The sequence below is a fragment of the Ostrinia furnacalis genome, unplaced genomic scaffold (assembly GCF_004193835.3).
Source record: "Ostrinia furnacalis isolate ACB-3 unplaced genomic scaffold, ASM419383v2 OfSCF7265, whole genome shotgun sequence".
Taxonomy (NCBI): domain Eukaryota; kingdom Metazoa; phylum Arthropoda; class Insecta; order Lepidoptera; family Crambidae; genus Ostrinia; species Ostrinia furnacalis.
The window spans coordinates 1-27,702 of record NW_021137504.1 but is presented as its reverse complement, the minus strand read 5'-3'; the positions used below and the strand labels follow the sequence as shown (position 1 = coordinate 27,702).

The window sequence follows — 27,702 nt, the reverse complement described above, 5'->3', positions numbered from 1 at the left end:
GTCACGCGTGCACCCCTGTACACCTCGCAAAAATGCGGATCAAGGATAGCTCCATATGCGAATGCGGCTTGGATGAAGGAACAGCTAATCACATCTTTTTCAACTGCCCCAAAATTGACCATTCGTTGTATGACTTCCTTCCCAAAAAATTCCCTTTTCCAACTAACCTTAAATGTGTCCTTAACTTTACTAATCCCCATACTTTGAAATCTCTAGTTAAATTCATTAACATTAATAAAATTAATTTGTAACCTTTTGTAACAAGCAAGAGTTGGCAGTAAACTTTTTCCAAACTAAACCTCCCCATTTGTGTTCACTCGTATGTATTATTTTTATGTATTGTGTTGTCTTATTTGTGATGTCTCTTTGTTTTAGGTATTTTGCTTAGCATACCTTTGAATTTAAATTTCTTAAATACCTACATTGTGTAAAAGCTGCGCACGTGATATTGGCGGAACAGTGTGCCTTGTGGCGAAAATACACAAGTTCATCGCCATTAATAAAAGAAGAAGAAGAAGATGCGTCGCGTCGTAAATTTTAATTTTTTTGACTACCTTCACGTTTACAATATTTAGCTACAGAAATATATTAGATTTTAATAGGGAAAATGGGTACTATAATAATAAATCCAACATGCAAATTATTGAATGTAATTCTTTGGTTTTATTATTTTATTCGTGATTTTATTAACCCGTGTCGAACATGATTTGTGGAACGGAACGTGGTGTAGTATTTTGGACAAGTCGTAACAAGTCGCCGCAATATTTGAATTTTAATGAGTTTGGACGCTTGTAAACAATCAAAACAATTGAAATTCTGTGAAAGTTTTCATGTAGTTTTGAAACATCTTCATGGATGTCCCAATTTGTTTCACTCAACACTTTGTGGATAAACAGAATGTGAGATCTTATGGAAATATTATAAAGAAAAGTCTCCTGAAGGAGGAAAATGAAACACAGTTCCTGAGAAATATTTTTGAAGATGAAACTTTGGTGAGTGGATTGCGCCCTAACTTGCTACAACATCTAAGGAATTTAAGAGAAAATGTCCAAAAATATTCAAAGCAGGACTTTAGAAATTACTTTCCAGAAAATGGATTTACTGGAGATAGTAAAGAAAGTAAAGAATTAAACTCTCTGAATAAGAGTGAAATCTTCTCAAAATGCTGGCTTGCCTTGTATGATATTATACCAAAAGAGCTTTATGGAAATGGGCACAATGAAAATGTATTCAAGAAGTTTGTACAAATTATTGTACATGGCATGAAACGCCAACATATTATATTAAGTAAAATACTTTTAAAATGGGATTTTTCACCTTATGTATGGCATCAGCTAGACAGAATAGTGGCTCAGAAAATTTTGTACCATATTCTTTCATGGATAATTCGAAATATACTATCTCCGATGATATGCTTGAATTTTTACATCACAACTTGCAAATTAGATGCGGATGAAAACAAGCTGCACTTTTTTTGGAAGAACCAATGGCAGAGTTTTTACGATAAAACTATCTACAAGATGATTTGTCGAAGCGTTATAAAGATATCCCCTCCTTATTGTATGGGAAGAAAATATAAACAACACCATAGTCATTCAAACAAAATGAAACTTAAGATGTTAATGAAGGAAATACCTAAGCTGCATCTAGTCTTGAAAGCAAATCATGATTGCAGGCCAATAGTTCGATATAAAAATGATTCTCTAACTCCTGCAGATAAGAACAGAATAAAAGAACGGTTGAATTTCCTGAGAAAGTTAACAGGTAGATCTCATAAGAAGACTGAAAGCCAATTCAGTGTATTATATTCCAATTGGCTAAAATTAAATCGCCCAAAATTATACTTTATCAGAACAGATCTAAGTAATGCTTTTGGCTGTGTGAATAAAGAAAAACTTATAACAATACTACACGAGAGGTTTCGGAAACTGAAAGAAGAGGCTGGTGTCTCTGAAAAGATGTTACATCAATTTAAAGATATGATTTCTGAGCTTCGTAGGCCTCTACTAATACGGACTGGTTCTACCGTTTATGAATGGAAGAAGGGACTGGTACAGGGATACAAATATTCACCAGCACTATCAGAATTATATTATAATCATTTGGATGAACAATATTTTGAAAATTTTATAAAAACAACTGAAAACAACATAAAACTGTTTGTCAGAGTTGTAGATGATTATCTGTATGTCACAGATTCATTAGAAGATGCTGAAATGTTTTTAAAAGCGTTATCAAACTATGATAATGTGAACTATGAGAAGACTGTTGTAAACTTTTCCCACCCAACGATTAAATATAGCGAAGAAATTACTTTTTTGGGTTACTGCTATAACACTGTTACGCTGCATGTTAGCAGAGCACAAAATGTATTAACCGGTCAAATGTGTTATAAAATAACATTTAATAGTTCAATAGATAATATTTACAAGTTTTTAGAAACACGTATCGGACAGTCAAGTCAGATCAGTGGCCATATTTTCAATTTTATTCACAACTCTGAGGAAATTGTTTGGGGGCATATATTTAGCACATTTTGTTTATCAGCGAATAAATTTTGTACAATATTAGCCATGCTTTGCGATGAGTGTGAGATGAGGGATCTTTTAAAATTGTACAAAAGGAAAGTTACTGTAAGACTTACTAACACTATTTTGGAAGTGCTGATGAAGAATAAACCTAAGGATTATACGTTTATGTATTGCATAAACCATTTTCGGTATATTTCTTGGTTGGCGTTGAATTTGTGTGCGAAATTGACCCCTAAATGTTTGAAACTAGTGCCGTTTATCAAAGATGAACTGGCGAAATCGAATTGTTTGTTTGGGAAGTGGAGGGATCATGCAAGCAGGATCGATATTGATGGAAACAACTTGCGACAGGCTGTGAAAGTAGTATGCAGAAGGACAGACTTGAGAGCCATAGTCAAAAAGTTTGATACTTTACCAGAAGGGTTCCAGTGTTACCACCATAAATTACTTTTAAAATGCAATTAACTTATTTTGTTACTGTTAAAGAAAATAAAAACAAAATTTTACATAAGGCACTCTATTTATTGTTTTGTATAAAATAATACAGTTTGTATTAAAACTTACTAATTTATAATTATGAGATTTCATTTGGACGGTTTTGTTATAAAATGCACCTGGTGCTACCATTTTCAAGTGATTGGACTTGAAAATTCACAATATCAATAATAATATTATTGTTACAGACATATAAGAAAAAATATAATAAAAGTCTTTTAGCAAAATAGTAAAAAAATAGATTTTGTACTAAACATTTAAAGTAAATAATCTAGTACTTATTAGTAAAACAATAAAAACCATTGATATAAAAAGACATACCACAATAATGTAGAAAAGAAATTAAATATCAGTTATGAGATTACTTACACAGTTGCATCTTGTTACTAAATAAATCTAACACAATATTATTTTTAGATTTACACTTACATACACTACCTACACACAATATTGTTTGTTAACTAATACTAGTCTACAAGCTCAGCTTATGATGGACGGATTTAATACATAATTAACATACATTTCATAACTCAAAATTATATAATAAAAAAATTGCTGTCATAATATCAGAAATAGCTGTCATAATATCAGAAATAGCTGTTATAATATTAGAAATAGCTGTCATAATATAAGAAATAGCTGTCATAATTTCAGAAAGTATAAAGTACAGAATGTTTTCTTACAGTTTAACCTATTAAAGAATAGCTATCTTTTCTAGATTACATGTTTATAAATGCATAATTACAAGAAATATTCTAAGATTCACTTATTTACCACAAATACACTTTTTAAGAGCTGTCCAAATTTGACTCCTCATAGATTTCGTATAGCGAAAGAAATCTATTATCATTTTAGCATTAAAGGGCTAAAATGGCGAGTTTTTAGAGAAATTATTGCCTTCCTCTGGCTCCATTCAAATCAGTCTCCATAGACAAGTGGCAGAACGTGACAATTGTAATTCCGAAATGCCTTCGTTCCGGCGTTTTCTTTTTATGTAGCTAACGTACTTTTTATCGTAAAGGGATTCGAATTTCGGAGCGATTAAAAAGTGCCACTTGTCTATGCCCGTTGTTTTTCATAGTTATTTCCTATCGTAGTAAAGCGACAATAAACACCGCCAAGCCTATTACAGCCCCCACCATCCCGTTCCTATAACCAGCGGACAAAAAGTCCGTATCAGCCGCAATGTAGTAAGCGCTTTGCGGCGCGTCGCACGACACTATGCGAGCGGCGCGAGGTAACGCCTTGCCCGCTATGATGTCCGCTGAACGCTGCTTGTGCGGCAAAGGCTTTATAGATGACCTAAACTGAACTGTCCCACCAAACTCATTGACAGAGGGGCGCCACCATCGTTCAACTTTATAGTTTCCAACATGGCAAAAATTGGAATCAGCGATTTGCTATTGACGGTGGCGCTCCGATATCAATGTCACGGATAGGACAGTTCAGTATATTGGGTCTAACGAAATAGTAAATTATTTTCTTCACCAACCTTCCATAAAACCGTCAAAGTAAAAACTTCTAAATAAATGCATCCGGCTCGAAGGACCATTGTTAGCAGACCGCTGCGTCGTAATGTCAGAAATAGCTGTCAAATTTTCAAAATAGCTGTCATTATAACTATAAATAAACGTCAAAAAGTGTAAACCACAATTTTTTCTTACGTAGCTACTTCTCAACGATTTCGGATCGATCAAAAAGTGTCACTTGTCTAAGTTAACTGTTTTAAGGTAGATTATGTATTATCGTAGTAAAGCGACCACAAAGATCGCCAAGCCTATTACAGTCCCCACCACCCCGTTCCTATAACCAGCGGACAAAAAGTCCGTATCTGCCGCGATGTAGTAAGCGCTTTGCGGCGCGTCGCACGACACTATGCGTGCGGCGCGAGGTAACGCCTTGCCCGCTATGATATCCGCTGATCGCTGCTTGTGTGGCAAGGGCTTTAGACGGACCGCTGCGTCGCTGAAGATTAAGTCTGCGTATGGAGGAGGCGAGAAGAACATGCTGAAACTGGAAGAGAAATAAATCATGATAGTGGGGAACATCATGGACAAACACTATATGGGCTGTGACGTTTTTGTTCATGTCATGGACTTTCTTCTTCTTGTCTATGGCTACGTTTGCCAATGTCACGTGAGCATAGCCATTTCACGGTATAAGAAATTATAAACCCTGGGGTTGAGTTGGACAAACACTATGTGAGCTATGACGTTTTTGTTTGTCATGGATTTTCTTAAATTTTATATTTGTATGACGTTATGGATTCCCCTATATTTTATAGTGTATCACGTGTTATGAGACGAAAACAAAATTTTGCAAAAGAAATGTGAAATCCAACGTAGCGCATGGTATGATAGGTGGACACTGTCTACAAATCCCCTGAGCAGAGAATCAAGGGGATATGTGGACAAAAAGTCTACAAATTCCCTTAGCAGGGGATCATCTAAAGCTTCAACCACACCAACGCGTGCAGATCGCCATTGCCGGTGCGATCATAGGCCAATGTAAGATACAGGCAAAATATTTTGCTTAGTTTAGGTTTTATTAATTATGTCCGTGCACTAATTTTAATTGAAACCAAACGTGTACTTATCTAGGCTAAGTTTTATACAGAAATAAATTATTTATTATTTTATTATTTATTTATTAACTAGCTTTCCGCCCGCGTGGAATTTTGTCTGTCACAGAAAAACTTTATCGCGCGCGTCCCTGTTTCAAAAACCGGGATAAAAACTATCCTATGTTCTTTCCCGGGACTCAAACTATCTCTATGCCAAATTTCATCAAAATCGGTTGCGAGGTTTAAGCGGGAAAGCGTAACAGACAGACAGACAGACAGACAGAGTTACTTTCGCATTTATAATATTAGTTGGGATGACAGGTCGCGTGGACTGTCATGGGCCGCGCGACCTGTGTTGAAGCATATGGGGTTTTATGTAATAAGACAAGATTTTAACATGATGGAGTAGTTCATACCTAAACTCGTCAGTAGTAGCGGCGCCGTACAATTGCTGCGCGTAGACCATGAGGTTAGAATATGTGTCTAACTCGGTGTGGTTGGCGCGCCCCATCAGCACCGAACCCGGGACCTTGCCCAGGTTGCAGTGTTTGTACTCGCTGATCTTGGCCCGTGTACCTGGAGACATTAATTTTGTTAATACGGTTTTTTAGGTCAAGGTATTGTCTAGCTAGCTAAAGGAGCGGAGACAAAAGTACTGTCTGGACACAGCAGCTGCAGTTTAACTATTGTCTAGACTCTAGTCTAGTCCCCTTCTTATTCTTAAGGGGAGAGGGTGGGCATACCAACTGTAGATCCTGGCTACACAGGAGTTGCAGCGGCGGGAATGAGAGGTGGGGATAGTCCCGTTTAGAGGGAGGGGAGAGGGTTGGGGGTGCACGTATCGTCTTAGCACTGCAGCAACAGATCCGAGTTATAATACAGACACAAAAGTTGATCGAGCTATCGTCTAGAGGAGAGAGGAGGAAGGTGTTTCTCGTACCGTCCGGGCACAGCAGCGCTAGAAAGAAGGAACTTGCCGTCCGGATACAGTAACTCTAGAGGGGACACTCACCGCCCGGGCACAGCAGCCATAGGTCCAGCTATAGTCTAAGAATCTAGAGGGAGGGTAGTAGGGTACATATAGAGGGACACAGCAACTCTAGAGGAAAGGAACATCTTACCGTCCGGACACAGCAACTCTAAAGGGAGGGGACACTCACCGGTCCGGGCACAGCAGCTGCAGATCTACCTATAATCTAAGAGTCCAGAGGGAGGGTAGTAGGCTGGGGACACGCACCGTCCGAGCACAATAAGTCTAGAGCGTTCGGACACTCACCGTCCGGGCACAGCAGCTGCAGGTCTAGCTATAGTCTAGAGGGAGGTGCAAGTATAGCTGGATATGGGATAGTCTAGAGGGAGGGGAGGGTGTATTCGACACAAGTACCATTCGGACCCAGCAACTATTGTTATTGTCTAGAGCTTAGAAGAGTAGGGATTCACGCACCGTCCGGGCACAGCAGCTGCAGGTCTAACGGCAGCAGGTCGCGCGCCCACCACTCGCGGCGGCGGCCGCCGGACACTTCAGCGGGCGCGGTGTGCCGGACGAAAGCCACGTCACCGCCGCCTTCCACCATGCAGCGGACTGCGCCCACGTGACCATAGTATGGCTCGGACGCGTCACGGCGGCACCGTCTAGAGAACCAAGAGGCATTGTTATAACGCTCGCCCTACTACGGGACTATTCCCACCGCTGCAACTCCTGTGTAGTCAGGATCTACAGTTTGACTGCCAATAAAAACCCAACCAGTGAAGGTCCAGTTTGTCCCAAGGGGGAAAATTAAACTGTCACTGTCAAAAATTTGGGATTGATGGTGAAAAATGAAAACGGGCATGTGTTTTGTACGTGAACCGCTAGGCCACACAACCTTCAAATTAATATGCATCATTACATAACCTTTACATAGCACGGTCTTCCTAAAATGACGTAAGTCAAACAGACCTAGAAACTTGCACCAACGTATCACAATAGAAATTAAATTCAAACTTACCTGAACGAAGCACCGTGACACAAATGGCACAGGTTATCCTGCGGGATAGTGTTGGAGTCGACGTATTCGCTGCTCAGCGCTCCAGGTGCACACGACTTGGTGAAGTACTGGGCGGCAGCGTGGGCGCCGTCGCACTTGTATGACCTGAGCGATAAAGCTTATCAAAAAATCAAAAATATTTATTCAGTTTAGACCACAAGTGGCACTTATGAACGTCAATAGAAAATAATAAAAAAAGAAAAGGTAGCCCTTATGGGGCACTTTACATGTCTCCTTATCTTTTGGGCCCTACCAGCGCTTCGAGACAAACATCATTATTTTAGCTTGGCAGCATTAATTAGGAACAATTCGTTGGAAAGAAGAAAAAATAATCTTTCCAAACAGCTCAATCTTTCAGCAACGCCCGGTGACACAAATGGCACAGGCTGTCCCTTAACCCTTTTTTAGATATATTGTTTTAAACCTTTTTTAGATGCCCTGTTTGTAATGACCGTTTTTTAGATGCCCTGTTTGCAATAGCTCTTTTTTAGATGCCATGTTTGCAATGACCCGCAGGTTTTTAGATACCTTATTTAAATGCAATGACTCGTTTTAGATACCCTGTTTGCAATTACCCTTTTTCAGATGCCCTGTTTGCAATGACCCTTTTTAGATGCCCTGTTTGCAATGACCCTTTTTAGATGCCCTGTTTGGAATTACCCTTTTTTAGATGACCTGTTTGCAATGTCCTTTTTCTGGCTTACCTGATCCACCCGTTAGAGATGAGGTACGCCAAAGGGTACACCCAGCCAGCGGCCATGCCTATTCCAGTATGGCAGGTGTTCTTGCCGCGAAGGTAGGTCAGATCAGTGTCCGGATCCTGCTCTTTGGCCACTGCCACTGCATAGTACCAGTTGTCGCCGGTTGTGTAGATCTGGAAACGATGTTGAGGTTATGAAATGTCATGACATTTCACTTTATTTCTATTTGAATCCTCAGGATTTTAAATAGATAAAGCCTGGTCCGTGAGCACGTAGAGTTTTGTCCAATGACCCCAAGCTACCTATCCTTATCGCTCGCGCGTAATTATGTTGCTCGCGCTCGCACACTCACTGCGGGCACCCGTCGCACTGTCGCGACAGCAATATAATTACGCGCGAGCGATAAGGATGGGTAGCTTGGGGTCATTGGACAAAATTCTACGTGCTCACGGACCAGGCTTTACAATGTTCAAAGAAAAGCTGACTTCAGTGTTGACAACATTTTATGATGTAGAACATCAGTTCTACGGCCCTCAGGCCGTTGGAGAAAAAACGTTCTCGAGTGGCGGTCATAGATCAAACTGAAGTCGTAGTGTAGGTAGGCCTTTCACTTGATGGACTGACGATCTGATGAAGATTACCTGATCTTCTCAAACTGTCTAAGTGAAGGTCAAATCCACCCTTTTGCCTGTGTTAAATAGAGGACAAGTTCTGCAGAGGAGATTAAATGACCCGTTGATGATGATGACGATGACCATGATGTAAGAATGAAGGACGTGACTTAGGCTGAGTTGCACCACCTAACTTTGAGCGTAACCATAACGATTATCGGTGTTTTTTGTATGGACTGTCGGATTGTCAGATTTTTGACGTTTGTCAAAGTAAGATGGTGCAACCGAGCCTAAATGTACGTACCTCCTGCATGAAGGGCACTAGGCGATGATTGCTCGCGGCTCGCAGTATATCAGCTGCGTTGAACAGAGCGAAGTCGCACGTGCCTTCAGCGATGGCTCGCTCGCAGTGACGTGTGCTATGACGTAATATTACATATTTCTTGCAAAATGACACCTATTACAACGACTTAACGTACCTCCTGCATGAAGGGCACGAGGCGGTGGTTGCTCGCGGCTCGCAGCATATCGGCAGCGTCGAACAAAGCGAAGTCGCACGTGCCTTCAGCGATGGCTCGCTCGCAATGACGAGTGCTGTGCGCGCGCCAGCATACTAGGGTTGGAGATAGGAAAGCTGCTTTCAGCGCCACCTGAATACAAAAAAGTTAAGTTAATAATAATATTAAATAGGAGGAAGTCGAACCTGAACTTTGAAAATGTTCTTTTGATTAATTTCGTTGGGAGTCTAATGACAGTTTAACTTTCTTCAGGGACCAATATTACTCTCTAGTTACCCTATTTATAACCATACAGTATGTGTGTCAATTTACGTTTGAACTGAGTAGCTAACGGCCTACTCAGCGGTTACTCGCAGTCCGTAGTCCACTTTAGGTTAAGAGCGATAGCCTGCTAGCAGTCCGCTCTGATATCTAAGTCGAGCTGAAGGGTGCGTGCCAGGATTCTCCGTATTCCTACTTACCTATAACCTACATAAAGTACCTATATGTGTGCCAATTTATTTATGAACTGAACCTACCCTCATTTTGATACACTTCTCCATCTCAGCATCGCTAGTAACGCACAGCATGGCGCGTTTTACCGGGCAGTCTCGGATGCCCAACACGGCTTTCTCAGCTTGATCACCGACGAACTTGTTGTTTAGAATGTGTTTGGCTGCTTGCTCCTCCTCTTTGAGGACTAGGAAGTTTATTGTTGCGTCCTGAGAATGGAAAATATAGAATAGAATATTTATTTGTTTTAAAATTAGGTATGTGTTCTTTAATAAATATCTGGTACATGACCCGGCAGAGATGCCTTCTGGATTCCATTTATACAATTTTATGTGCAAAAAACTTTTATGTATTTTATTCTTTTTTAAAAGAGAATAATTTTAAGAGAATAAACGCATTGAAAAAACTAAATTAAGGGCATAGTAAATATGAATGTTATTAATGACGTTGATATGCAAATATTCAGGATTTAAATTAGTTGCAGCACTCCTCCTCCCCCCATTTATTGGGAAAAGGTTAAAATCTGATACTATGTAAATGACCTCCCACCAGAATTTATAGTATTTTACAATACTTTTCTTAGTCTTTTTCTCTCTTCACAAAATTGTTGGTAAGATAAATTCAAATTAAAGATTATTTCATACCTGCAGCAACAAATCTGTAGTGCCATTTGAACTGAACAGTTGGAAGGGTAGTTCAATAGGCTGTCCAGCCGCGTCCACACGCTGTTGGAACGGCGAGTACGTGCTTGATCTGTTGACAAAGTTTGAGTTAGTTCTGGGCTTGACCGAGAGATGGCGCTGTACGGTTTTACCCCACGGTAACGAAAATACACTCAAGAAGCAAGTACAGATTTACAGCTTGAGGGTAGAATTATACTTGGGTGTCGTTTTGCAATGTTTTTAGTGTCAATTGACGAAAGTTTGAGTAAACCAATGATAGAGTAGAGACCACGTCCTGGGGATTTAAGGTTCGTGTAGTACGTTACTTAGGCTAGATGGACCGCTGACCTCAACGAGATAGTTTATTGAACAAAAGCTTTTAATCATTGACAACTTATACACATATTTAGTGGAAATGATGCTTGTATATTAAGAGTATCATCTAATCACTAATGTCATTGTCTCCTATATGAACTACATATTGAAATGCATGACATAAACGAATCTTACTTGACTTATCTAAAGCCCGGTCTCCGAGCACGCAGAATTTTGTCCAGTGACCCCAAGCTACCCATCCTTATCGCTCGCTCGTAATTATATTGCTGTCGCGACTGTGCGACGGGCGGCCACAGTGAGCGTGCGAGCGCGACAGCAACATAATTACGCGCGAGCGATAAGGATGGGTAGCTTGGGGTCATTGGACAAAATTCTATGTGCTAGGCGACCGGACTATTTATAGTAATTATAAAACTTACCTAAACTCGTCATTATTCACAGTATTCGGGTTATAATTATAGCTGTCTCTTCGGTACGGGTCGTAAATCGATCTTGGCGGTTCCGTACTAGATGTGAACGGGTTGCCGTAACCATCTCGCGACTGGTAACCGGTGGTGCGGTTAGAGTTACGGTTAAGGGGGTTCGGCTGGCCGTACAGCTGGACTAGTTTGTGCAGGAAGTGTTGTAATCTGTGGACAAGATTGTTTTGTTAATTTTGGCAGATTATTGAAAATCCGTAAAAAATAAACGTAAGCTTTGAAAAAATATTTTAGTCATCTTTAAAATCTCAATGGTGATTGGAGATTTGTAATGAAAAATCTTGTATTTATGATCTTTCTTTTGTGGTCTTTATAATGATAGTTATCGCATTTACGCTGACCAGTTGGCACAAACTAATGAGCGAGAATAAGATATCCAGCCTATCGTGTGCCAGTTAGCGCTGCCTGCTGTTATAAACGGTAGTCCCTAATCCTTAATCCCACCAATGAGACTATTGTATAACCAGGGCCCAAGAAGGTACTTAGGTTTCATTGGCACCACTCTTAAGAGCGTTTACGCGAAGCGCGGCGTTTCAAGGGGCATCATTGGAAATGATTCGCGCGCGGCGTTTTTCAATAGTTTTCAAATGTTTATAGCAAAACAATAACAATGGATTATATATCGTTTCAAACTAAATATTTTAAAGAAGATGTTATTTTATTATATTAGGCTATTTTTATGTTGAATTAAAGAAGAATAATGGTGTAAAAATCACTTTGATTTTTGGGTATTTCCCGTTCTTTGAATTTGTGATTTCTTATTGTAAAATGCTTAAATCTAAGAATTTTCTCAACTAACTACACTCGCGAGCAAAAGTATGGAATCACTTACATGAAGTTGTTTCCACGCGAACTTGTGTACTAACGAATTTGTTAGGAACAAAAAAAGTGGCACCATTTTAAAGATTAAACTTTTATCTTTAAATTGATACCAAATNGGCCGCAACTCGCGACGTATCAAACAGTTCATACATGTGTTTTTCGTTACTTCTTCACATCAGCTGGGATATCTTTTTAAATACTGGTGTGATTTAAATGAATTTGGTATCAATTTAAAGCTAAAGGTTTAATCTTTAAAATGGTGCTACTTTTTTTGTTACTAACAAATTCGTTAGTACACAAGTTCGCGTGGAAACAAGTTTATGTAAGTGATTCCATAGTTTTGCTCGCGAGTGTATTTGCCTAAGGACCCATGCTATAGGACATAAATGTTTGTTATATCGTTTTCACAGTATTTTTATAAAAAAATCAGCTTGTAAACTGACGCTAAAATGGAAATTTGAAAACCTGTGTGGACTTATCTTGATAGAATTCTTAAATACTATACTAATCGAAGTATTTTCTCAAGTAACTATTTAGACGACGAAATTGCCTAATTATTTATGCCTATAACATATTTGTAATGTAACTGGTTAATGATTGTAACAGGTTGAAAAAGTACTGTTTTTGCGCCAAACGGCGTAAACGCTCTTAAATCCACTAGCTAGCGGGTGCCAGGATCTTCTTTATTTGTGTCGCCAGCTGGTGAGCGCAAAAACAAAACAGATTTATCGCCAGGAACAAAAGACGAAGAGTTAATAGTTCCCACCTTCGCCGCTGTTTCGGCGTGGCGGCGCTGCTGGTGACGATGGCATCTGCAGGCACGCGGCCCCAGTTGCATTCCTCCCAATCTGTGACTGGTCGACGGGATCCATCCCGGCAGATCAGCTCGAAGTGGTCTTCGGACACTCCACCTGATAGGAGCAGAATATTAAATTTAAAACACTAGTACAAACATTTTATACTCCGGTTAGGGGTCCAATTAAGCATAATGCTCGATTCGACAGTCCGAAACCGACACTGTTTAGTTGAGAGAGTAGTTGTAGAGTGAACCATCAGCATTTCATAAACAGCTAGGGACTTCAGTCCCTAGGCGGTAGCCAGATAGATTAATATTTGAAACAACTGATCTTTTCCGAACTCTATGGCTACTCTCACTAGAAGCGAGATTCTTTAATTAATTCTGTCTTTGCTAGGCAAATTAAGTTTTTGGCTAACACTCCCGCGATCGTCAAAACGTTTGAGGCATTAAGAGGGTTAGTGGTATATGTGAAAAAGTTCTATTTAAAAGCCTAATAACCTAATTCGTCGTTTAAGCCAAATGACGTCCACGGCTGGACAAAGACCTCCCTCAAGAGTGTCTACAACCATCGGCTTAGTTACAGAAAATCAAGATTTTCCAGACTACTGACAGAAAATAATGAATTTCATATCAATACTCACCCAATATCTTTCTGGACAGCAAAGCGTGCTGTATAGTAGTGTCGCGTACAAACGCGATGTCCCCTGTCCCGTTCGCCACGAGGCACTTCAGAGCGCCTTCGTACCCCGCGTAAGGATCCGCCAGGGTACAACGGAACCCTGCCGCGCCAGTACAGAGTTTGCATAACCTGGAAATTGAAAAAAGAATCATAAAAAAAATGACTGTTGGTATCTATCCAATATCATTTCAATCTAATCTGATAAAAGCTGCTGGCTGATTGCAGATAGAAAAAAAAAGGAAAGGAAAAAAAAAACAAATAAAACAAACCCAGTAAAACTTTTCTTAAAAACACGAATCCTAAATGGCCAATACTTTTAAGTAAATCAAGGTTGTTACTTTTCAATCAAAAATATTATGATGTGCAACAGACTGGAATCAACTACAGTTCACTAGTTTTTGTATTTGATGGCATAAGTCACACCAGACTTCTGAATTAGGAACAAAGCAGCTTTATACTGGTGAAGAATTTTCAAAATCCTTTAGCAGCTCTTGAGATTGCATGCTTAAAACCTTACGTCTTCATAATTTAGTATGATTTGGTACATAAACTTACTTGTCAGAATTATCTCCAATAGGATTGTAATAGTCTTTCAAGGAGTTAGGAGCACAGGATTCCCCAAAGAACTCTGTTGCTGATTTGACATGGTTGTTGCAGTCTGTAATCTTCAGTCCACCTTCTTGCATTAACTGAAACAATATTATTTATATTACGAAAATTCTTTAAGGTTGGAGTGCACCATCTTACTTTAACAAACGTCAAAAGCTTGTCACACTCCATGCAAAAACACCAGTAAAAGTTACAGTTACAGTTAGGTGGTGCAACTGAGGCCAAGAAGCCCATCAGAAATAACTGACAATCAGCAAACATCAAAACTTCTATTCAACATTTGAACAGTATAACAATAAAAATTTCTTTCTGGTACGAGGGCGGCACTGAAAATTTCGGGAATCAAGGAAGTGAAACAACATTACTATTTAAAAATATATTTATTGCTTTTTAAAGTATTCTCCGCGAAATTTGACACATTTTTCCATACACGAAACCAATCATTGAAGCAACCATTGCATTCGGAAGTTTGGGTCTCCAAAATGGCCGTTTTGTAGGCTTCCACAGCTTCTTCAGGTGATGAAAATCTCGGACCACGCAATTTATTCTTTATTTAAGGGAAAGTATAGAAATCATTGGGGCTTAGGTCGGGGCTGTACGGCGGATGGACTAATAATTCTATGTTTTCTTGCTCAAAAACTCTTTTGTTCAGTGCGCGGTGTGAGAACTCGCATTGTCGTGATGGAGGATGATGCGGCGGTTGCAGTTCTCTTTACGGAGTTCAGAAACGACCTGTGGCAAACAAATGCTAGCATACTAATCTGCATTAACCGTTCTTTGTCCCCCAAGAGGAATAGTCGCAACATGGCCGGTTTTGGAGACAAACGTGGCCACCATTTTTTTTGCAACACTCCGTGAACGAACAATTTTTGTTGGCTTTAATTCATTTTCGAACACCCAAACTCGTGACTGGTTTTTTGTTTCGGGTTCGTACGCGTATATCCATGATTCGTCACCTGATACGATGTTGTATACAGCATTTGAGGATCCTGCATGTAATCTCCCGAGAGTTCTGACGCACCAAGTAACGCGAGCCGCTTTTTGCTCTTCACAGAGCGAATGCGGTATCCATCGGGAAAACAACTTTTTTACACCTAATTGTTCATGCAAGATTATTTGTATTTGACTCATGCCAATGTCTAAAGTTGCCTGAATTTCGCGGTATATCACATGTCGATCTTCTTCAATCAGCTTACGCACAGCATCAACGTTTTCTTAGGTGACTGCAGTTTTTGGACGACCTTGACGGGGATCATCACTGAGCTTGACACGTCCACGTTGAAATTCAGGAAACCAGCGATAAATTGTGGTTTTGGATGGGGCTTCATTACCAAATGCAGAAATCATCCGGTCAACACACTGTTTTTGTGTTAAACCACTTCAAAAGTCATAATAAATCATCGCTCTTGAATTTTCTCGAGTCAATTCCATTTTCTCAACGACTAAACAAGTTTGACAAGACCTTGTGATACGACCGAGAATCTTTTTTTTAAATAAATAAATGGTATACGATTTTTAAAACCCTGGAGTTTGCAATTAAATAGATTTTAATATGACTGGAACAGTGGAAATATTCCATTCCCGATACTTTTAGTGCAGCCCTCGTAAATATTTTATGCAGAAAATAGTTGAATACTCATCACAAAAAGATCACTCACAACATGTATCGGCATGACCCATCCCGCCAGCGCTCCGACACCTGGGAAGCAGGCCTTCGCCCCTCGCAGGGCTCCCAGGCCTGTGCCAGGCTGTACATGAGGGAGGCCCCCTTTGTTCACCACTGCCACTGCATATTGGTACGGCTCTGATCGGCCGTACAACTGTTGGTAAATAATTTATATTAATAATTGGCAATACAATTTTATTCAATACAACATGCCTAAGTAGCTGTATTTGGCCAAGGGACTACCTACTGTAAAACATACATTTTAATTTGATTTCAGGATACAAGCAAGGTTGAAAATCTTAGTATCCCTTAAAGATTATCTTTAAAGATTTAAGTAAGGTTCAGATTCTTAAGTATCCCTTAAATCCATTAAAGATTCCTAAAAAGGATTTTAAATATCACACCTGGAACGTGTTAAGAGAAACAGATATAGTCTATATTCTAGTCTATAAATCAATTTAGTCTTACCTCCATCATAATCGGAACAAGGGAGTGGTATCTTCCGGCTACATACACCTCTCCAGCATCCAACCCAATCAGGGACGCTTCTCCTCTGTCCACCCATGTCATGCACTCTTCAGTGTCGAAGGCCTGGTAATTAAATAGAAATGTTTTTTCAGTAAATTAAAAATTACAAAAGTATTAATTCTTTATTTGTTAACCAATTTCAACAAAAGGAGAAGGTGAGAACCTTCATTCAGTTGGTTCTTTCAGGCTTGAGATCCTATCTATTTGTAAACCTTATAATCTTGTATGCTTGAAACTAACTAATGGTAAGCTGTCAACAAGTAATTTTATTTATCTTTGGGTTATTATATCATACCAGATGGGTATTAATCAATTGAGCATGGAAACTACTCTCAATCAACAAGTTTGTAAGCAAAAGCATGTGTTTTTAGAACTTGTGTACCTACTAAAAGAAAATAAGCACAACTTAAAAGTGGCGAATTTGTACACTGTGCTATTATAAGCTGTTTTAAGACAAATACATGCATTCTCTTCATACCCTTTTGCACTGAAGCTCAATGTAGTCAGCACCGAACAGCCCTTTATCCTGCATGGCAGTTCTCATTAGTTTCTCGCATTTTTCCTGCTCCGGTACTGATATCGTGCACCAAGTTATCACAGACTGCCCTTCCACTCTCTGGTCCCTCAGACTGTTCGCTATAGTCTCGCTCCAAATATCACAGTGTGCGGTTACTGAAAGATATCATCAAGTTTATTGAACAAAACGAGGTTACTTCAACGACTCCGTTAGGTCGTTGAAAATACAATATAGTAGTGATTTATATTAGGCTCTTGGGTTATAATAGTTGGGACTATCCAACTAGAACTCTTTTTACAATAGTTTGTTGTTTTTCACAAAGTTTTCAGGACTGAATTGCGACGTTTTAAGTTCAACTTTTAAATAAGATTTTGTGAATGAATTGAGTACTTACCGGCAATAATTAAAATGCCAATCAAGGGGCGATAAGATTCCATTGTTATAACTACTATTTCATATCTAAATTCAATAGAAAAACGTAAATTTAATTTCTAAATGGACACACCCCACCGCAACACAACAAACTTGATTGAACGAATGATAATTTGAAATATTGAATGGCGAACGATAACAGAATGAATGGATAAGAATTGTGGCTTTGAGATATAGAATTTCGCCTAATCATAATCGATAGTTTTCATAAAATACCGGTTAACTAATCGGTAGTGGTGACTCACTATGGATTTAGAAAAATAATGTCAAAAAATATTTGATAGCTGAACTGACTGACGTTTCGAGATATTTCAGGAACTTCGCAATATTTTTGTTTTCGGCGATTTTTTGCAAAGTTTTGGTTTCTACTGTTTATAAATAACCAGCAAGTGGAGATTAGACTTTTTCCTAATAGGCAATAGAGTTTAATAGTACATCTGTGTTTTATTCTGAAAAATATTGTCACTTTTATTGAACACATTATTTCCGACCCATTTTTTGAGTCCACGTGCGAAATAGTTGTATAACATGGTTGTATTTACTTGCGGGCATTGCGGCGAGTCTGTACAGAAACCTAAGGTCGAGAAGCATTACTTGACAAAATGCAGGAACCGCAGCCCCAATTTATCTTGTATGGATTGTTTCAAGGATTTGTAAGTACACCCCACGTTGTGCTATTTCTATTCTTATTAGAAAATTGTCTAGCAACTAATAAATTCCGAATAGTTCAATGACTTCACGGCATAGTTTTAAATCCAAGAAGCCATTCCATGTGATTGGTTTAAGTTTAAACAAATGCACCAATCACAAAAGATATTTTGAGTTGTTGTTATGCTAACAATTTATCAGATTGATAAACGCGTAGGAATGTTTTTGTAATATTATAAATTGCATAACTCTTGATAAGGGGCCGTCCATATATTACGTCATTCTAAATTAGGGGGGGGGGGGTTGGTCTGCGGATGACGGTAAATGCCCCCCCCCCCCCGCCGCTACTGATTACATATAATACTAGCTGCCCGCCCCGGCTTCGCCCGTGGTACTTACGTGTATTATACATATAAACCTTCCTTAAGAATCACTCTATCTATAAAAAAAAAAAATTAAAGGTGATTCTACAAGTGTTTTAATTTTGTCAAACTGGTAATGACGTCAATTTTGGGAGAAGGGGGGGGGGTCATTAAGAAATGACGCTAGGATGATTGTAGGGGGGGGGGTCTAAAATCTGAAAAAATCGATGACGTAATTTATGGACGGCCCCTAAGTCAATCCAAGTTCTAAAACGTTACAAGTTCAGGTGTGCTTTGAGGTTATAAACCTTAATGTAAACAAAAACATAAATAAACTACTTCAGAAAGAATTAACCTTTTCTAAGCACACCATAACTTTTGAATTGTTGTCTGGAATCTCAGCAGATGGCCGGTTAATCAAAATCAAAATTAAAAATATTTATTCAGTTTAGACCACATGTGGCACTTATGAACTTCAAAATATAGTAAATAATAAAAAAAGAAAAGGTAGCCCTTATGGGGCACTTTACATGTCTCCTTATCTTTTGGGCCCTATCAGCGCTTCAAGACAAACATATGGCAATAACTTGCAAAGTATAATAATAAGGTCTTTTCCCATTATTTCAGTGGCCAGGATTATGAGAATCACTACAAATGCATTACCGAAGAAGAAAGATACTCTGGAAAAGGTTTCCAAGCCAAGGAGAAGAAGGGTGAGAAAAAACAGAATGCCTGGGTTGAGATGCTGCAGTCGGTCCTGGACGAACAAAAGTCTGCACCAGCCAACGTGCGCAAGATCGTCGAGGCTATCAGCAAACACAACAACACACCGCGAAAGAAGCCAAAGTTCATCAACTTTGTTAAAAATGTATGCGGTCACAAGACCAACCCAAAAGATATCGATCAAGCCTGGGATCTCATTTCGGTGAAGCTATTGGAGTTATCTAATGTCAATCAGAGTAGGAACCAAAGTAAAAATAATGACACACCCAAAAGTAATGGAAATGTGGAAATTGAAGAAACCAATGGTGATATAAAAGACACAGAAACTGAAGAGAACAAAGAAAATGGTGATGTGGAACCAGAAAACGTTGAAGTTGAAGAAAAAATTGAAAATGGTACAGTTGAAAAGGTTAATGACAAGAAGTTGACCAAAAAACAGCGCAAAGAGGAGAAAAAGAGGCAAAAATATGAGGCGGAATTACAAAGTGCCGAAGCTCCACCAGCTGAAGAGGAAGACGATGAAAACCAAGCTCCAAGCAAGAAGGGAAAGAAGAAGAAGAATAGGACAGAGTCTGGAAATAACGAAGAAGATGCCGTGCCAGCTGAGGGTAAGAAGAAGAAGCGTAAGAGGCAAGACACCGTCTGCAGTACCATAGAGGTTGTGGAAAATGGTAACGACAACATTGAAAATGTGCCTATTAATAAAGAAAAGACTCTAAAAAAGAAATTGAAAATTGATGAGAAGGAAGCTGCTGATGAAAGCGTTTGTTTGCATGATCAGAACGTTGCGAACGGAGAAACCGATGAAGTTGTAGTATCTAAAGGTGAAAAGTTTGACTGGCATGCAGTTATAATGTCGGTTTTACAAAAGAAAGGCGATGAGATGCCATTCAAGAGACTACAGAAGAAAGTTTTATCCGAATACCAAGAGATGACTGGCCAAGAAGTGGACGATAGAATCGCTGAAAAGTTTATTAAGAGATTGAAAAGCGCTCCTAAAGTGCGGGTTGACAGAAACAGGGTTTATATTGAGGACTAAGTTAATTATCAGAGATTTTAATTTGGTATTCTACATGCCAGTTGTTAAACGTAAGAGTTTTAATTAAGGTAGTATCTCTGGGACAACTTTACGTTGCTTACTATAGATGATTTGTACTTTTTACACCTTCGAAGCATTTTTCTTTTCTATACCTAAGTGTGGTTGGTGTTCAATAAAATATCCTATCACTATAGACATAATACATTTTCCTCAGAGTTGTGCATAATGATGAACTGTATGAGAAATTATGGTTTGTATTAAATGTTTCATGTGTAAGTATTTTCGATTTATTATTTCGGCTTCTTTCTTTATATTACTATTTTCAGTTCAGTAGACCTGTACTTATTAAAAAACAGTAATATAAAAGTCTACCATATTTTGTAACTTACAAATAGAACTAGGGACTAAATGTTCGGGCGCTTAGCGGTCTACAACAGATCGCGGGTTTGATTCCCGCGGGGAGAAGTTTTGTGTGTCGATCATTTCAGGCAATCACCCCCTATACGTAGCGCGGAGTCATGCGTCTGTAATATACTTAAAATAAATCTATACTAATATTATAAAGCTGAAGAGTTTGTTTGTTTGTTTACTTGAACGCGCTAATCTCAGGAACTACCTGTTCGATTTGAAAAATTCTTTCAGTGTTAGATAGCTCATATATCGAGGAAGGCTGTAGGCTATTATACCGTCACGCTACGAGTAATAGGTGCAGAACAAAAATGAAAAATGTTGCGAAAACGGGTTTTCACGCGTACGAAGTCGCGGGCACAGCTAGTGTTTTATAAATGCAGATGGAATCACATTAGATTTCATTTATGGTTGGATGACTGGTAAAGGATAGAGGAAATATGTACGAGTAAAGTTATTTTCCAAGTATAATAATTCCCATCCATCTCAGCATCGCGTTTAAAGTGTGTAGGTAAATATAAACAACGTCATGTGTTCGGTATAGGGGCTGCAATATCTAAAATATTGCAAGCATTTCGTCGCTCTGCCCCAGGCGAGCATTTATTAGCGTGTTTCCTTCAAAGGGGGATTTTCAAAGGGTGCCTATTGAAACAGCCGAACGTTGCTCAAAATATCGGCACTTCGGAGCTTTGTTCGGCGAACAAACAAAGTAAAAGATGCGACGGTACACGAATACTATTAATCATGCCTTTCTGCTGCCAGCATTATTTCGTGTTTCGCAGATACAACGTAAATAATGATTGATGGAACGATTTTTAGTTTTTCAATCTAATTATGGGGTCGTGATTAATTTTCCGAGTAAAAGATGAACCGACTTATGTAATTTTTATAATATTACTTACCTAACTATATGCTTCAGTCGGAGGTTCACTTACTAGGAACAACGGGATTCGAACTACAGACCCTCAAATCGGCAGGGCTATAGGGTTGTAAAGTTAGTTGATACTTGATAGGTAGGTAACTGATATAATTTACCATATCCTACAGCCTACTTAAGTAGCAAGATATTAATTACCAAATTAATTAATTATCTTGAATTGAATCTAGATTACCTACATGGGTTTAGTATTGGTTCGGCTAAACTCCTAATAATTATCTCAACTGAGGTAGGTATTATCAACGCCCTTCGTGTCATGTAACAATAGCCACACATAGACAGCTTGTAACTAAGTACTTACTTATATAGGTAGGTATAACTTACGCCCGTATTCACAAACATTACTATGAGGTCTCACAGTGCACGTGGACGCACAGGGTAACACACGAACCAATCACAGAGTTCTATTCAACACTGTGTTTGTTGCTTCACTTAAGTCTTATTTTGTTAAAACTTAAGCAAGCATCGTTTGTGATTAGGTACGGGTGTTAGCCCAGATTTTCAGCAGTCTAAGTGTTTCGCTCTTCGAGCTAATGTGTTCTATCGCTCCACCTTGCTTGAGTGCTCCTGAACATAGTCTTATACCTTAGGATTATCCTAGCTACAGCAGATTTGGGTAATTCAGAAGCGAGTAGGTGCTGACGTGAAAATAAATGCGCTCATAGAGTGACTAGGGAGTAAGTAGGAAGCCTAAAGAAACTTCGCACTTTCAGGACGAATCTCTAACAATCGTTGGTCGAAGTCTAATAGCGCTTTTGTAATCTCTTACAAAGTGAGAATTATAATACCTCTGTGTAAGGGTTAAGTTTTAGTTTAGTTTACCTAATGTATAAGTTTTTTCTTCTAGTTTTCTTCTATGAAAAGTATTTTCAGTTTTAGGCAAATCAACCCGATAGAAACTTTTTACGGTAGGTAATGTTAGTCTGTACCTACAAAATAATGTAACATCTATTTCTGTACTTTGTAAAAGTAAAGTACACTTGAATAGGTAATTTGAAAGAAATAAAGAAAAAAATATTTATTAAATGATGATTTGCTGAGCCTTATATTATGTTACAACAAGTCTCTGAATAAAATTAGGTACATGTAGGTACGTACCTATCTACCCACTTTAGTTAGTTTTTGATGAGGACTTTCAACCAACGGCCCACGTAGGTATGTTTACAATAATGAGGTCTCAAATTAGGGGAAAGTAGTACGAGATGATCCCCTTAAGCGGGAATCGCTGTAAAATACATATTTTTCAAGGTAAACCAAAAATAAAGACAATCACTACTAGTATATTTATCTATCCAACTTTCCTTATACTCAAAACCAGAAATTAATTGTAGTTTCATTAAAATATTTCATTTTTTGCAAAACCTTACAAAGTGATCATCTTGTACACCCCTGTGGGTAAGATGATCCCCCAGGTAGGGGTAAGATGATCCCTATGATTCTATTCTATGATCTATTCTTTTCTGGTTGTATGCCTTTCGGATTACCTAATTATACGAACAAATCGTTAAAAAGTTAGAAAAGAAAAACATTTACGAATTAAATAACGAAAATAACCTATTCTTTCTTAGTACCTGCTAAAAAGCGTTTAAATAATTTAAACGCTTTTTGGCTGGAGCTGTGTTGCATATATCACAAATAAATGCACCTGCTTCATCACCCTCTACCCCAGCACATGCTTTATGGCCCCATTTTCCACATGCATAACATTTTATCCATCCTTCACCCTTGGTATCGCTTGAAAACTTTTCTGTTCAGTACAGCCACTCAGTATCATCTTCTTCAGACTCAGGTGAGTTATATGAAGTTCTCTTTCTTTTATTTCACTTCCCTTTACCTACTCCATTGACTTTTTTGTTTTAATTCCCAGGGATCATCTCGTACATATAGGAAGGGATCATCTTGACCCAAGTCCCACTTTTTGTTAAATATTTGCTACAATAATCTACAAGTACGCGGCCATGTTTTTATGGCCAAAATATTAAAATTAAACATAATAGAAAGCCTAAAGACAACAGTAATTACATTTAACATTGTTGAAATAAAAGTAACATAAGCTCAAAGTCATGCCTATTTTAGATCAGAGGTACACAATTTTTCTTTTTTCTCGTCAAATTCGATGTATCGCTCACGCCACCATTACGATTTGACTGAGGCGGGGAGGTGTCCAGAGCTATGTTTTACCAGTGAAAGAAACTAAATGACGTTAGTGGTTTCAGCACAATCGCAAAGGATCATCTTACCCCAGGGGATCAACTCGTACTACTTTCCCCTATACCCAATTCGGATTTAGATTCTTGAACTTATTCCCTGATACCACAAAAAATACTAATAAAATTATAAGGAACATGTACTGTCTTAGATCATGTGAGAGTAAAAGAGACGAATGGACCCTATATTTTCCAAATCAATAAAGACCCAGGCCCAGCATCAAGATAACGAATACAAATGGAGCCCAATTGTTTGAGTAACAATAGACCCAAATGGTTATCTTTAGACGAAAGTTTATCTGGATTTATTTATAGGAACTGCTGCGAATGTGTTACTGACTAATTGTTATAGGTAGGTACTATTGGATTGAGCATAATTTGATCGCGAGAAGTAATTTTGCATAAGTACCTACCTCTCGGTTAGGTTTTTTACAAATTACTTATATTCCCGTTAGCCCCTCGTACTAAGCTAAATATGCTTGTATGAGCTCACCACAATAGTCGAGCGGCGGNTTTGCACACATTTCCCAACAGAAATAAAACGTATTTATTAATAAAAAGTCATTATTTTGAAGAGCACTCGTACGGCCCGTGTGCGGTGTGAGTGATCCTAAATAATCGTCATAACTTTGGAACGGGACGTGCAAGGAATTTCTGAATTTGTTAATAGTTTTCGGTCATTCTCACGATTAGGCGTTCTCAGCCTAATTACCATATCATTTTTGAAATTTGGCTTAATTGACTTAAACGCATTTAAATATGAAACACATGAAAAGTACGAATTTAACAATCGTTAAGGCGTCAAATTATTCCAAGCGGTTTTCGCGTAAATGAGACCCAAAAATTTTATGGTCACGGTAATTAGATAAGGCTATTACTTAATCTAACGGTAATTAGAAAATATATATAAAATAGCAAGAAAACAATATCTTGCATTGATAAATTTGTATATAAATATATAGCGTCATAAAAAACGCTGTAGGTACACTTTAATAACCCTTTGAAAAAAGAAAAACACTCATTTCTATTATTTATTGTATCAAGATATTTTCAGTATACTGCAATAATCGAGGCTATAACAGGAACACTTACTTTCGGCCAGAAGGGGCTACGTGTCACATTTTTTCATCAGAATCTTAATCATCATTTATTTGATTTCAATGTGGTACAAACGATTTACGTACAGATAATGGATCAGGAGATCTCACAAATTTGATTTTTCGGATATGCTTATATCGAAAAATTAATTAATGATTTAAGTGATTTTTCCTCTTTTTAATCTATCTGCGATCAGCCTTCACCCAATATCAGATTAAATTGAATTTGTAATAATGACAGTTCCAGCTCAGCATATCCCTAAATAGAAAAATTGAAAACCAAAGGTATGGTAATTATACTCTTACGCAATTCATCGATGGTACGCCAACGCAATAGACGTCTACTTGCTAACAGGTCTTAGAACTGACTAAGGGCTCGCGCCGCGCGCGTAAATGATGTGTCAAATATTATTATTTAGGCTTGTGTGCCCAAAAACAGAAAACGTCACGGGAATTAGGACTTTCGCTCGGACAAGCAGTTTTTTAATTCTAACTATTTACAGAATGGTTCTATTGAATAGATATTTTGCTATGCGTAAGACAATCTTTTGTACTCTTTAAAATGTTGAATGGAGTAAACCAAATCTATACGACATAAAAATTACAGCCCAGTTTTAACATTAAGTCGGTGTGCGGACGCGTAACGGTAATTAGAGAACAGAGGTTCATGAAATTAATTAAGTCACAAATACTTAAAATAGAGGCCTATGATTTAATGCACAACTGGATAGGGTTGTTAAGTAACATATAAAAATACTTGCATGTCTCTAATTTGTCATTTTTAACGATTTAACAGCCCGGACACGCAAAAACTAGCTCATCTGAGAATGGCCGTTTTAACATATTCTTAACAATTTTTCTATACTATAAAAAGAAGTGGAAAGGCTTTATTTTCTGAAATAAACATGTTGACGTTTTCTTAAAGCGTGCGGTATGAGTGCTCCTATTTATTGGCCATAACATTTTTATCTTAGGTTTAACAAATTTTTAAACTTCATCGCAATGTTTTAACATATTTTAAGTAAAACTTCCTCGATTTTTGTTAAGATTGAAGCAAGGATCACTCAATCCACATGCACATGCGGCGGCGGGGATCGAACCCGCGTTCCACGGATCACGAGTCGGCCAGTCCGACCCCTTCACCGTTCGGCTATCGTGGCTTTAAAGGCCTTAGAACCGTTCAACTCATGAAAAATAGGGTTCGTGAAATGCAGACTACCTACTTAGTGGCAAACACAGTGTAGGCACGACCCTGCAGGATAAACCCACACAACCTTTTGGCTGGATTTTAATTTTTTGGAATTTCAAGCAGGAAATCGTGCTCTCTGGCGCTTCTGTATTCCAGCACGGTTATAGGTTACAATGAAGATTCTACTGCTACAAAATGGACACATCAGTATTTTATTTTTTCAAATAACCTGGAATGGGAATGGATTTCCCTTGTCAATTTCCCTGGGCCCCTAATTCTTGTTTCCAAGAGCCCCAATTCTATACAGACGGCCTCGCTCTGTCTCAGGTAGGTAGGTACCCTTAGCGTCTTGAAGGTTAATTGAAATACATTGTTATGTTACAGTACAATATTACATAAAGGCTTTTGTGCACGTACCATCCACTATAGTAAGTATCTACTCGTATTAAAAAGTCTACATGGAAGAAGCCTATGGAATAGAAATCTACAAATGTGATTTCACTGGTATTTCGCTTAGCAATCAAAATACATTAGGTAAGTACTAATGTCAAATTAAGGCCTTTGTCCAGCAGTAGACGTCATTCGGCTGAAACGACGACTATGTCAAAGAAAGTCAGCCTTAAGTAGGTATCTATTTGTCTGCAAGATTACCAAGTTTTATACTAATAGACTTGCAATTTCGCAAAAAAGATTAGATTACTTATTACTAAAACATTTTGAAACAGACTGAGGTACAGTCTGTGATCAAAACTAACTAATGGCGAAGACTACTTAATATAATATGCGGAAAACATAACAATATATGGCACCTACTTAGTTACTGGACATACTCGTAGGTACCTGTTATGTTTTCCGAACAAAATAAAATATAATAAGTAAAATAAAAATACCTAATCCAAAAAGAATTTTAGAATGGCATTTCAAAACTGTATTACAAAGTTAAAACGAAAATCGGAATCCATAGCTTATTCTATTTGCAGTCGCATTGAAGCACCATCGACAGACAAGCCATAATATTCACAATTCGCGAATTGTTCTGTATCGTTCGTTTTAAACTCTCTTGGATGTAACAAACCGTTTCGGAGAGCAAGTCGAGTGGTCCGCTACTAAGATTTTAAGAAATAATAAAGAATTCGATATTGAAAGTAAGTAATAAAAAGTTCCGAAGTTCTTTGGAATAAGTAATGGTAAGATCTCTAGAAATAACTTTTCCATTTTGAGACTAGAATCCGGAGTGTAACCGAAATAAATAACTTGAGTCAATGACCAACAGGGTTTTTCTATGAATACTCCTTTAATACTAGTACTTATGCACTTAGAGTGAATTTTTTTTTAACTGGTATTTTGCTACCAGACTCATATATTTTTTTAATTGGATGTTAAGTTATTGGGCCATTCTTAAATTTGTGCCAATTTTTTTTTAAAAATTAAAGATTTTTTTTTGAAACTTTTTGCGATGTGTATCGAAAGTATAAACCAAAAGCATACTTTTGATGTATATGGACAACCTTAAAGCCCTCGGAAAGGAAACAAAATAGCCTACGTAAACACGGCTGTGACACTGCATGACATGGATGTGACAGTTTTAAATTTTGCCTTCGTGGCATCTAGAAAATTATACTAGC

General features: G+C 38.2%; 3 protein-coding genes across 5 annotated transcripts; 2 read left to right on the top strand and 1 right to left on the bottom strand.

Moving 5' to 3' along the window:
* Positions 1 to 615: 615 nt before the first annotated feature.
* Positions 616 to 3,215, top strand: Tert (telomerase reverse transcriptase). The gene has a single exon (XM_028319571.1). It carries the CDS (start codon positions 852 to 854, stop codon positions 2,994 to 2,996), a length of 2,145 nt encoding a protein of 714 aa, XP_028175372.1. The 5' UTR covers positions 616 to 851; the 3' UTR covers positions 2,997 to 3,215.
* Tsf2 (transferrin 2) lies at positions 3,126 to 17,581 on the bottom strand. 3 transcript variants are annotated; one of them, XM_028319569.1, is made up of 17 exons: positions 17,430 to 17,581; positions 16,997 to 17,190; positions 16,459 to 16,581; positions 15,983 to 16,144; positions 14,271 to 14,404; positions 13,678 to 13,844; positions 13,004 to 13,148; positions 11,356 to 11,565; positions 10,583 to 10,691; positions 9,965 to 10,147; positions 9,408 to 9,578; positions 8,321 to 8,490; positions 7,578 to 7,721; positions 7,034 to 7,221; positions 6,006 to 6,165; positions 4,770 to 5,039; positions 3,126 to 4,115 (listed from the first exon to the last, which is right to left on the bottom strand). In XM_028319569.1, coding segments are annotated over exons 1-17 (2,574 nt in total). In that variant the 5' UTR covers positions 17,473 to 17,581; the 3' UTR covers positions 3,126 to 4,114. The 3 variants fall into 3 exon arrangements, with proteins under 3 accessions (XP_028175370.1, XP_028175371.1, XP_028175369.1); XM_028319570.1 differs by having other exon boundaries at positions 3,126 to 4,132; positions 4,787 to 5,039; XM_028319568.1 differs by having other exon boundaries at positions 3,126 to 5,039.
* Positions 17,582 to 17,756: 175 nt separating this feature from the next.
* Positions 17,757 to 20,518, top strand: LOC114363757 (cell growth-regulating nucleolar protein). The gene is made up of 2 exons (XM_028319574.1): positions 17,757 to 18,120; positions 19,105 to 20,518. The coding sequence occupies exons 1-2, from the start codon at positions 17,996 to 17,998 to the stop codon at positions 20,237 to 20,239; spliced, it is 1,260 nt and encodes a 419-aa protein (XP_028175375.1). The 5' UTR covers positions 17,757 to 17,995; the 3' UTR covers positions 20,240 to 20,518.
* The last annotated feature ends 7,184 nt before the right edge of the window (positions 20,519 to 27,702 follow it).

What these genes read in the sequence shown, in the direction of transcription:
- Tert (XM_028319571.1), top strand. Translation starts at nt 852, where the DNA reads ATGGATGTCCCAATTTGTTTCACTCAACACTTTGTGGATAAACAGAAT.
- Tsf2 (XM_028319568.1), bottom strand. Translation starts at nt 17,472, where the DNA reads ATGGAATCTTATCGCCCCTTGATTGGCATTTTAATTATTGCCG. An exon ending in GCTGTCCAGAAAGATATTGG is followed by an intron (nt 13,149 to 13,677) that starts GTGAGTATTGAT and finishes TGCTCCTATCAG; the next exon opens with GTGGAGTGTCCGAAGACCAC. An exon ending in GCAGCTGCTGTGCCCGGACG is followed by an intron (nt 6,166 to 7,033) that starts GTGCGTGAATCC and finishes TAATGTCTCCAG; the next exon opens with GTACACGGGCCAAGATCAGC.
- LOC114363757 (XM_028319574.1), top strand. Translation starts at nt 17,996, where the DNA reads ATGGTTGTATTTACTTGCGGGCATTGCGGCGAGTCTGTACAGAAACCT. An exon ending in ATGGATTGTTTCAAGGATTT is followed by an intron (nt 18,121 to 19,104) that starts GTAAGTACACCC and finishes CCATTATTTCAG; the next exon opens with TGGCCAGGATTATGAGAATC.